The 12,564-nt window shown below is 41.9% G+C and overlaps 1 protein-coding gene across 11 annotated transcripts in view; it reads right to left on the bottom strand.

Annotated features, from left to right (window-relative positions):
* The window catches only part of MARCHF8 (membrane associated ring-CH-type finger 8), a 101,052-nt gene that overhangs the window by 16,445 nt on the left and 72,043 nt on the right, over positions 1 to 12,564 (bottom strand). For 6 of the 11 annotated variants that reach the window (XM_074830819.1, XM_074830820.1, XM_074830824.1 and 3 more), the window contains one exon: positions 9,189 to 9,239. The exons of 1 other annotated variant lie outside the window; for it this stretch is intronic. In XM_074830819.1, coding sequence (XP_074686920.1) covers positions 9,189 to 9,239 — 51 coding nt within the window. Of the gene's footprint in view, positions 1 to 9,188; positions 9,240 to 12,178; positions 12,264 to 12,564 lie in introns of all 11 variants that reach the window. 4 more of the 11 variants (XM_074830825.1, XM_074830816.1, XM_074830817.1 and 1 more) reach the window with 1 other exon arrangement.

The following is a 12,564-nucleotide window of genomic DNA, read 5'->3' on the forward strand; positions in this document are numbered from 1 at the left end:
ACATGCTAATGATATAGGATGCTGATCATACAGTCAGGTAAATTCAGGTATTACTTAGAAATTTGCTATTTGATGCTTAACCTCTCCTAAAAGCAGGTACATCTCTGACTTCACATCTTATCTTTTAAAGACTTCGTACAGTAATTACTTTTTTTTTTAAAGAAAGACTGACAAATTAGTGAAAGACCTGACACACTATGATCTGCTGCTATAATTATGCAAATGAAAATTAATATGACTTAAATAATGAATTATTTAAAAAGACATATTTAGCAATCTTCTAAAAACAAAATATTGAACCAGTAAAACAGCATGTTGCATTCTGTCATGGAAACAGAGCCATATATTGTTGGAACTGGTCACAAACCAATTAATAAATCTGTCTCAGGTTTTATGTTATTAGCAAATCACAGAAGGTAACCTGCTTAGAATGAATCCAATTTCTCTACTCCTTCACTTTAACAATGAAGCTTTCCAAAACCAGACGGTGGTATATATGATGTGACAGTCTAATAGCAGATGACTAGATTCAATGATCCAAAATTTCCCTTCTGAAACCATGTTACTGGTTTCTTGATACACTTGCCTGGCACCAAGACAGTGGGAAATCAAAAGGCTGGGACAAGAAAACGAGAAATTGTGGGATTTCATTTGCATTTCAAGTTTACTATTCTCTTTCTAGATGCCAGCACTGTTCAGGACAGCCTGCAAAAACCCCACATCTAAGGCACATTTCCTTTCCCTCCTATCTTCCTGCTTCAAAACAGAAGGTCCTTTGCTCCATCTTCATACATAATGCAAATGCAACCAAAATATGAACAGAAGCTAATGCACTTGGAAAGGCACCACAAAGTGGAGCAACAAAACACTGGAGGAAGTTACGCCCCACCCTCGGTTTGAGCTAATATGAGCTGTGGCTACCACCAAAAGCCATGGTTCAATAAGCCTCTAGCCTCTCAGCCTCTCTTCTCTTCCTCCCATGCTTTTTGCTTGTGAAACTATTCACAGAGCTGCATTGCAAATCAGATTAGGGTAGCGAGGTGAGGTAAAACTAACCACTTATTTTACTGAGTTGGTTTAATGCTAGTCACTTCCCTAGCTTCAGCTGCCAGAGGAACATCAGAGGAACTCTAACGGCAAGAAACAACTGACAAACAAGAGAAGAGTATACTAAAATGCAAGCTGCTGCCAAGAGCCCAAGAAGTAAGTTCTGCCCCTTCTAGAAGCAGAGGTGCATGCAGCTGACACTGGCCAGTCCACACAGCTTGTCTGGGTTTACTGACTCAGATACAGCAGCTGTCAGGCAGAGATATGCCACAGAGAAGAAGAAACACTTTGCAGCCTTGGGCCAGAATAGGGCAAAGAAGCAGCAATGTGATGGGTGAATGTAACAGAGAGGCGAATCCAGCTAGCTTGGAGTTCTGATGTTGCTTCCACGCATGGCTCAGCTCTGAAGAGGCTGAGAAAATAAGCAATGAAAGCTTTCACCACTCTGTAGCTTCTGGCACACACACCATCCTTAATGCCCCAGCAGCAGCCTCCAAATAGTAGCACCTTTGGTTGAACTAGCTATTTACAATGGCAACAGCAGTAGTAGGTTTTAAGCACTCCCTGTCATAGGAGGTTTCTGCCATGCTCATTATGGGATGGGTAGCCTAAGCCTTGACAGCCTGAATTCAATCCTTCTAACTCACAGAATCACTTGCTGAATCTCTGTGGACTTTCATCCCCTTTGTATGGAGAAATACCACCTCCAGTGACAAGCCTTGGAGCTATGTGCTAGAGAGTTACCCTGTACAGCCCGACTGGTTGCCTAAAATAGCTCAGGACTAAAGGTCAATAGTTAGTTAATTGTGTATATTGACATTCCCATCTAATGCAATTCAGTGAGGTCACAGTGTGACCTTCTGCACTGGTGTTTAGATAATCACAGCAACTCTGAAGGTAGCAATCCCTGGAAGCCTACAGCTCTCTGGAGGGCTGCCATCAGGAAGATATATATATATATCTATTTTTTTTTATATATATATGTGTACGTATGCACATATATACACACACACACACGTATATATATACATATGTATGTGCTGCCATAGCTGGTTGTTCTCACTCTGCCCCCACTCCAAGAACAGTGTGATCTGTTGGTGAAAGAACTCTGCCTTTCTGATTACCTACTTATGGTTACATGCTGCACACCAAAACCCAAAAAACCCACCCTGCCTTAGAAAATAAAGTCATCTTTGAAGTGAGCCATAGTCAATGTGCCAATGGCTTGGGTATGTTCCAAGATAACCTGCTTATCTGAGATGGCACTTCTATGTATAGTTGCTGTCATCTCACTCTGGGCTGCACTTCAATAGTAGCAGTTATACCTCATTTTAAAGAACAGGGCCAGTCGCATTCTAAAAACCTTATTAAATTATTCACTGAAGGTAAAAAGTTAGAAAGAGCTCATCTCCAGAAGAATTCCTCCACTGACTGAAAGTCTGAAGGAAGCAAAGAAAGGTTTTCCCCCACACCTTCAAAATTCATCATTTCTAGGTGGCACATGAATAGGACTAATACTGTGACCCTACTATTTGTGCTACAAAACCACCTAAAAGTCTCAGCTAAGGACCTGGAATTAACATACACTATACACATTTAATAATAGAGCACACCTCTCCTTTGGGCAGACAAAGAGTTAGAGAAAAGAAGCACAATTTTAAGTCTTGTACTCAGGATGAACTGCAGCACAAGGAGCTTCAGACAAATACAAATTTAGCAGTAGAGCATGGAGCCAAACACTCCACAACCCAAATTTCAACCTGGCATTTCGATTATGGGTTTGCCTTTATTTTACATTGTGATGAACCCATTCCAAAACTATGCTCTTCTGTTGGGCTAAAAATACATATAAAATAAGAGAGCAATAAAAATCCTAAAAGGTGGCTGCACTTGCTGTCGAAAAGACTGATGCTAAAAGATGTCTCAAGCACCACTAGACCACTGCAGCAGTTTCTGTCTGCATCTGTTCCCCCTAAGAACAAAGGGAGCACAGTGATGGTCTTCTCCACTGAGCCAACTCCAACTATCACCAGTCCCTCTGGGGATTAAAGAGACACAGATAAGCATAGTAGGTGTTGGCTAAGTGGAGACACCTCCCACCACTGCCCTGGAATTGTACTGTCCCAAGCACAACCAGTGATCAAGGTCCACTACCTTTAATTCCTCCCTGCCCCAAGCAATCCCCCTGCACTGTGATGCTTTTTCAGCACCAAGATCATAGTGCTGTGATCTGCAATGGGTCACTGGGAGTTTTGTTTCAATCAGATTTGTCTCTCCTGGTATTAACACACCACAATGATGAATGTGGCAGAAGCACACAGGAAGTGCAGAACTGGAGGAATGGTTATCACACCCTGCGTTTTAAAAGAACTCATTGCCAAAGAGCTATCGTCTCTCTCACACACAGATACTATTTAAATGTATATTAAGAAGGCAAGGCTGCTGCTAGACATGGACATGGCAGCCACTTATCTTGCATGGTACATCTCCAGAGGCAGTGAAAGCCCCAGGCGCTGCTCCCCACTTAGCCTGCACCACAGGAACCAAGAGCAACTACTCCATACTTGTTCCTTTGGAAGGATCTAGGTATAAACAGGGATCTAGGAAAGAAAATAACAGTGATGGGGGCCTTGTGAAAAAAGGCACCAAGTGCCACCGCAAGGCGCTCCATAGCTAACCTGGCTAGTCTTCACATAGGGAAAGGACATCTATGAAGAGATCCAGGGAATCTGACTCTGTTTGTGCCACTGCTGCCCCCTTCACCTCCCCTCCCTTTGACAGGGGCAGCCCTAGCCCTGCCTCATCCACAGCATAAAAATTCAGTTCTGCCTGCTGTGTGAGAAGTCCCGAGCTTGGGCTGAAGGCAGGCAGGGAGGACTCGATTAAACCCAAGGAACACATCCATCATTTCTCTCAAGCTACTACAGAACAAATATAATTGCGTGGCTCCAGCTATCTACGAGGATGCAACATATTCGTGTTTCTATGCTTTCAGCAAGTGCTGTATTCCATGCACATGCTGGCTGATGGCTCTTGCGGAAGTGCACTGCAACTGTAAAGCCTCCAAAGCTCATCTGTGGAACAGACGTGGCTGTTTCACCACATGCACGTCAAAGGAGGCCTCCAGCTGAACTAGCACACCCAGGCAGCAGTGCAAGGAGACCAACCAGCCGTGCTGAGTGTACTAACGTAACACTTGAGATAGCCAGAACAGGCCACCTACAGACAGACTGGATGTTGTGAAGGGCAGACAGCCCTGCTGACAGGCTGGATTTGAAAGCTTTTCCGAAATACCAACACGGCAGCATCAAACATCAGTACTTCTGGTCTTCTCCATCAAATTCTCCCTACTCATGCCATTTTGACTTCCAGCGCATATTAAAATCAAGTGTCTTTAGCTGGGATAAGATGCATTATTACAATGGAAAGTGGTTAAAAAAACTGGGGAAAAAGAAAAAGAAGATACGGGAAAGAGGCATCTGAAATTTTCAGGATGATCAACTCCACCATATAATTTTGGCAACAGTTCGATAGGAAACAGCAGTCAGCTGCTGGAAGAACTTTGTTCCATACTTTATATATTGTATATGACAACAATGAAAATTATGTCTAGAAACTAGGAGCGAAGCTGAAGTCAGCTTCTCCTCATTCTTCCTGAAGAAATCTAAAGGCAGGAACCTTTTCTAAAGATACCAGAGCTGAAGGCACTAGAGAAAGGAGGCTATCTATCCTTTCAAAATCTCCCCAAGCTTAATTCAACCCGCCTATAGCATAGGATTAATGTTGACTAAACCCAGTAACTACTGCGCAGGTTCTGTAGGAAGAAGAAGAAAAAAAAATGTATGGCCCTTTGAATTGAAAATATCTTCTTCAAAATACCTTGAATGGACTGTGGGAACAAAAAAGGAAAAGAAACAGGTTCCTCCTTCACAGGGTGCCCTTGTGCCTATACGAAGCAAGAATCCAGCCCCAGGAGAGGGGATTTATCACAGCACAGGGAGACTATCACCCTCCTTATGAACACGACTGCACCATGCCCCAGCATGGGATTATTTGCTCTTGTGAGTGGGGAAAAGAGTATACCTTAATCTTCACACTATACAATTTTTCCTCTTTTCCTCTCTCCAATAGCTCAGTAGAAGGATTTTTAAAAATTTTTTTTTAAGCAACTTCTCTTTCCCTACCCCCAGGCTCATGTACCTGAACAGAAGTCCTCTGAGCAGCAGTTCTTTTCAGTAAGCCTTGGTCATCTGATAGACTACAGCACAGCTAAGCTTTGCGACTGAAAAACCTGGACTGCTTTTCTATGGACGAACGCTCACTGAATCCATCAAAGCTTCAGGCAACAGTGGACGTGTGTATTCATATGCTTTTCTAAATCTGTTCCAAGCTGATGAACAGCCTAAATGGATTTTAAATTTTATAGCAAGCTTAGGCTACCACTTTGCGTCTGCACTGGCTGCCATTCAGCCCAAGAATAATTTAATACTTTACAGTGTGCTTCTGCTCAAAAGATAAAACTGTACAGGCCTTCAGAAAGGACAAGGCATTTACATTTTTTAAAGGAGTGCACTTCTGATTCCTTTGCTGTGATCCCAGTATTAGCATTTTCAAAGTTTACCCCTTAGAGGGCCATGAAAATAAGACTACAATGTGCTTCCGCTAAAATCAGCCCTCCAGAGCAATCAGATGACAGGAACAGCACACAGATGACCTGAAGATATTTCCATATGTCACATCATCAGTTTGAGGATATACTGGAGACTTTAAAGCTAAACAATATCATTAATTTGAGGATAACTGTTTACAGACCAGCTTTGTTAGTGACCTCATTTAATTTGCTTGTAAGCACAATTATTTTATCTAAGAGCAGAGGGCATGAATTATCACCACTGTGAAAAACCCTTTTTTAGCTGCTCTCAGTGACTAGCTGTGTTTTAGGGTCAATTTAATCTATATTTAGAGGATGAAGCTTCTATAAAGCTTCATTATTTCTCTGTGTGGCTTGTATGACGAAGGCACTTACCGGTGAATGGTGGTTTCTTGGGAAAAATGCTGGCTTAGGGTAAACAGTTGAGATGTGGATCTGGGCTGTATACCCCTGTGCCAACTGGGTGTCTTTCAATCAGCATCACTGTGCTTGAACAGGGCAAATTGGGAATCAGGTTGTGTCCAAGTCCCATGACTAAATCAATTCAACCTGCCTTCAACACTATTTTTAATTTCAAAACAAACATAGAAAAGATTCCAAAAATTCAAATGTTTCACGTGGAGCAGATTTAAAAGGAGTGTTTGAAATACACACACCAAAAAGCAAAGAAGGGCCTGGAGGAATGCCACATCCCCCAGCGTGCAACAGACTGCACAAAACCTAATGGCACCATATGAAGATCCTCCTACATCTTATTCCCTACTCCTTTTTCTGCTGCTTCTGGCTTCCATCCCTAGCCAAATATTCAGGTGATTGTTTTTTCTTGGCCTGGCCACATGTACTAGCATCTCTTCAGCCTCTCTTAGCATCTGCCTCTTGGAGAACTGCTTTTTGCCCCTTCCTCCTAAGGGATGGCTCCAACTGGCCCCAACACTTGGGGTCTATGTTTGGAGAGGTCCTGCTACCTCTACCAGCTGATCTCATTTTCAGTGGCACCATCTGTCTGCCTTCCTGCTTGATTACTTTTAGCCCTAGGGCATTGCTTTCCTTGGTCACACTGAGTAACACAGCATCCTCTCTTGGCTAAAGGCTGAGTTCTGACTCAATCCTTTCCACTCATTGCACTGTGCACTGAGAGCAGTGGAAAGATACACAGCAATAATCACAGCAGGTTCATAATGACATATCAGCACCAGAAAGGCTTTGAATCAAGTGTCAGTGCCAAGCGTTTGTAGCAGATTTGCTACACTGCTACACTGTGAGCTTGATTTGGGTGGAAAAATAATAGCTGAAACAGTCATTTGCAGGAAGCATGATCATTATTTCTGTAGACAACCCCCCCCCCCCAACATATCTGGGAATGCAGCATATAATTGATTAAACTCAGTTTTGGTTAAATAGCTCCTCTTAAAATGGTGTAGTATCAACAAGCTCTGTGGATTTCAGAAAGGGCTATACAGGCAGCCAAGCATTTTCATACTTCTTCCTTTACATGTATTCGATCTGCCTTATTGGCCAGGTTGTTATACTATTCTGAACAAAAATAAAAGGCATTTTCCTATTAAGCCTCAGAACTAAGGAAAAATCTTCCACATACTTCAGCTTCCACACAGCATCCCAATACTATAATCTTTCCCGGTTTGTCCTATGAACTGCTTGCAACAGCCAACCCACCTGTAGACTGCAAAATAAATTGTTGCAGCTTAGCACTGAACTGCCTGGATGGTAAGGCATCATTCAGATGTATGAGGCAAATCTGGGGACTGATTTCACCAATGGGACTTCCACCTCTTGCCCTTCTTAGAAGCTATCTCCAGAGTGAAGTAGGTGCATGGAATAGATCAGACACAGAGGTGACAGAGGAGCAGTAAGAACATCAATACCCATGTGAAGCTCATGTTTCCAACCAAAAAGCCTCACCCATGGAACTGGCAAAGTTGACTTTTGCTCCCCTTGAGAACTTTAGCTTTTGCAACACACAGAAATCATGTTGAATATTTCAGTGTTTCAAGATGAATGCAAATATTGATGTCTTGCTTGCCAGCACTCCCAGGGAGAGCTTTGCCAGAGTGCAAGGTCCTTCCCACTGCACTGCCACACTACCAGTTCTCGATGAATTAAAAATGAACTGCGCAGCTTCGTATGGGTACCAAACTGCTGCTGCCAAAGGGCTTGTTGTGCTGAATTTCAGACACTCTGGGAAAAGTGCAACAACTACCGTCTCTGCTGAACAGTGCCTGAAAATCCAGTTAAGGGTCCCTAAGAACAGAAGAGCCAGGGTAAGAAGGAACAGGCACAGTCCCATTTTAGAAAAGCACAGATGAGAAGCTATACTCACATGGTATTTATTTCAAAACCCTTTCTGTGAATGCACATTTTCTGATGCTGAATGCAAAACACAATCCCGCATCACTCCGTAACACCACCTTCAGCTTGGTCAATACCTTGTGCACTGGACAGTTGCCCTGCTCATTATTTAAGACACCCAGTAATCTCATCTTTCTGCTCCAAAGTGAAAGCACTCTGTCCCTATATAAACTATAAATTAAGTGCAGCCACTGTTTCCTCTGCTGGAGATAGGCATGAATAGCATCCTATATCCTGAAAAGGGACTTGAGTTTGTCACAGCCATAATGACTCAGTCTCTCATTAAAAGTCATTGTTACCAGCAACATCAACTATGGCAATGAGGGGTTGAGGCTTATGCACCCCATGAAAAACACTGGTCAACCCCACAACCTTGCTTTCATGAAGGCTTTAAGCAATTGTACTTGGGTAAGCAAAAAGGTATCAGGCTTCCAGTGAATTAAAAATCTTTTTATTTGTAATGCAGAAGTAGGAGCAGGGTATGTATTGTAATAAGTTATCTTGGACAGAAGATACTTTTTTCCTAATGGCATAACAAAGCAATTGTGCTTTTGATGTGTCCATCAGCTATACTGAAGTGTGACTAAAGCAGGTAGAGCATCAAGCTCCGCTTACAAGATCAGGGCCTGTAATAGAAAACATTTTAAAATACTTACATAGTCATGCCCTGATAACAATAACTCAGGTTGAAGTGACAATAAAATAATGTTTAACCACATATCCAATACATATTACGGGATGCATGGCTATACATATCTTACAGAGAACATTACATCAGATAGCTTATAGTATAAAAGAACATACTTGAGTGATGCTTTTGGAGTGATTTTTTCCCCCAAGATAAGATCTCAGGCATCTGTCATCTATCTTGCTCCTACCAAGCTAAGGAGGCTGACAGTGTGAAAGAGAAAACCTACTGTAGCTTCCATTTCATTTGACTTGTAAAGAGAGTCTGCAAAACACCAGAGAGTTCTACTGTTTCAGGAGTGACTATCAATGACAGACAGGCATAAGAAGTATTTTCTACCGGTCACATTGTCACATGAATGACCCCAGTTTTGAAGTGAAAGAAATCCCAGTATCCCCAAGTTTATCAAAGACTGAGTTATATCCAGGAACATACCTTTGAGATGTTACTAGAGCGGCTCATGGAATGCCCCAAAGCCTTCTCATTCTGAAAGAGGAAGAACAGGATCACTGCAGCAACAAATCACAGTTATGAGAATATTTTAAAGCTGGTATTAGAAACCAAATTCCATGGAGAAAGTCTTACAGCTGTGGCTTTTAAGGATGATGCTTCTATTGACATCAGCCTGATTTATGATAATCACTAAATTGCTTTGCTTGCTTAACAAGGTATTACATTGCAGAAAATCACACAGGCAAGACAAGTACAAACTGAAAAATACTAGAACAATGATTTATTCTCGCTATGAATACTGCAAAGCCCTTTTCTCAGGTGGCAGCTATTTTGGAAAGGATATTTCTCAGCCCTGCTTCATCTACATCTAAAGGCTAACATCCAACCACTAAAACCAAAAGCTCTTGCTTAAAGAAAAACAAAAGTATCATAGTGATGTCAGGAAACAATTGTGAATAACCACATGCATGTCATTTCAGAAGACAAAGCTGAATCACTGAGGAACTTCCTATTTATCACAGAACTCAGAATTAAACTGGAAATATCATACAAGATTGAAATGCAGAAGCTGCAATTCTCAAAACTGAAATTGGTGATGACTCTATCTGTTACTAACTTTTCAGTGTACAGACCCTGACTGCTAAGGATGACAATATTATCTCCTACCAAAAAACCCCACAGGTTTCACCAAGATATTTCATCCTTTAAGGTTTCTGAATTGGTTTCTGGTTTCTGAACATCAGTTTACTATGAAGTGTAACAGGACACGATTGCTCCACTGGAAAGAGCCTGGGAATTGCTCTGAAAAAACTCTTCTGAATAAAATCCAACAAGAAATACTTTTTTCTAATCAAATATTACAAACAGGAGAAGTCATAACATCTGGTTACAAATCAGTATCTATGTTCCTCTAAGTCTGTGAAGCTGGGATGTATATTGGTTTGAGATTTAAACCCTCTGAAAAAAGGGTAAATTTACTACTTTCTCCTCTGGGCTTTATACTGGGTAAGAGTTTCTAGAAGTGCATCTTTTCATCTGGGATTTTAGGAAGCAAACTCTTTCACTTGATTCCCCAAGAGAATTTAACCTAACAGAGACACTTTGACAGCACTCTCTTCCAGTTTTCATTTCCACTGACTGATCGAACAGAGCTTGAGATCAGAAGTCCTGTATATATAACAAATGGGGACATAAAAAAAACCCCGAACCAGTCAACTGCTGTTACTTCTAGATCAGTTTGGATATGGCACACTGGTTTCAGACCTCCTGCCTGTGGAGGCACGTTAGAGTTCAAGTGACCTTCAATGACTAAATCCCACATCAAGTCAGCCCAGCTGGCTGGGCACCTACATTTTGACATTCCTGAACTCCCAGACACTTCTTCCTACAGCACATCCCCAGAGCAACATAAAGCTTTGTGTTGAGAAAAGAGAAGGCAAGGCAAAAACTGCAACATGTGCTCACAAAAGCAGGCTGTCCCTTCCTTACACCACCAGTTGCCTCTCAACAGCCCTGGGCACTGCCTCAGTTGACAGATATAATATGCACTTCCTCCCTTAAAAACGTGAGGAAGCAAATACAGTGTTCTCAAACCCTCTGTATGTAGGAATTTGTGTACCCAAAAGACAGTAAAATAGTGTTTCAGAAGAACAGAGGAGAAGCAATCAGGGAACTCCATGCCAGTTTTGACTGATAGCCAAACTAAAAACCAGCACGGATCATTTTAAGACCTGGAAGAGTTGTGGCCTAAATTATCATTGACTTGAATGCCAGATTTGAATACTGCAGGGCTGAGTTTGATATTTGAGATGACTACGAGCTTTTGTTATACAGACAACAGTATTTCTGGAACAGAAACAAACACGTAAAGACCCCCAAAAATATGGACATGATGCTTATGTGAAGACTAACATTGGACGGGACTACTGCCAGAACCAGCATGGCTAAGAATTGACTCTAACTGTAAGGGAAGGACCTAGCTGATTTCATCAAAGGCAGTGTAACTATAGCAACAGAGAGAAAAAAAAATTCATTGAAGCTATAGAAGACGGGAGGAAGAAAAAAGGGGGCAGGGACATGTTCTCAAGCGATGATGAAAAGAGACCAACACAAGCTGGCAAGCACAGGCTTGTCATTGCATGTGTGAGGTGTGGGGGAATGCGTGGCCTTGTAGGGACGTGTGGAAGGTAAACAAAGCAAGGCTATGTGGGACCAGGGAAAATGAAGAGCAGGACCTGTGGCCAAGAAGTCTGCCTGAAGCAACACATACAGCTCCACAGAGGTAACAGTCTCAAATCCAGCCCTAGGTGCCGAAGACTAGGTGAAATTCCTAAAGACAAAATTAAACTGAACAGAGGTTTCTTCACATTAAATCAGTGCTCCCCAAATACTGCTGTCTAGCTGAAGAAATTGCCTGCAAGGGAGAATGACTGAACCTACACAGGCACCTGTATTGAAAAGGATGTGCTAAAATTCAATAAGCATGAACAGGCTGGAGGACAAGACTTGCATTTGCACACACAGTAAATGATGCAGATACTCTTAGGTGCACCACAGAAACTAGTCTTTCTGCTTCTGCTCCCAGAACTGATTTCAAACTGATGGATGCCAGGAGCCTCTAAGAGACAGATGCTCATATTATCTTTATTGATCTACTGTTGGAAACATACCTATCAGAGGTTTCAGTCAGTAGATGACTATGTACAGTTGGTTTTGTTATCGAAAGAGACCTTTCAAAGAGACATTTTTAAACAAGAAAGCGGTCTTGAAAAATATTCCCTTAAGGGATACAGAGTGCATGCACACATATTTAAGTACAGGTGTTATTTCTAAAGGACTCCTAGCCACCCAAGTGCTCTTTCACGTCTCAGTTTCCTTATCACACAAAGCAGGTACATCCATAAAGTCAACAGGATATTAACTACAGCTTTAGATCAGGTTGGCCAAAATCTGTACTCTAAAGAGTTACTTACACCAACAAGGAGGAGAAGCACCAACTCAGCCATATTTTCAAGGAGTGACAACTGACCAATAGCCCCTACCAGATCCAACACAGACCTGCAAACAATACACACATTTTCCAGTCTGGTTGGACCATCAACTACCAAGCAGCCCCATCACCCAGATAAAATTGCTTCAGTCGTTGGACACCAACTGACTCTGTCTTCAAATCAGGGACATTTTTTGAAACAGCTGCTCCAAGTCTCACAGTTTACATACACACAGACTTCAAAATGTGTTGGGCTGAAAAAAAATAAACAATTGAGTTTCACTGTGCATCAGCAATTTCCAGTGCTTTCTTGACAGCTTCTGCAAAGGACCAAAAAAATTATTTTATTTTTTTAAAATTCATTAAACA

The sequence above is a fragment of the Strix aluco genome, chromosome 7 (genome assembly GCF_031877795.1).
Source record: "Strix aluco isolate bStrAlu1 chromosome 7, bStrAlu1.hap1, whole genome shotgun sequence".
Taxonomy (NCBI): domain Eukaryota; kingdom Metazoa; phylum Chordata; class Aves; order Strigiformes; family Strigidae; genus Strix; species Strix aluco.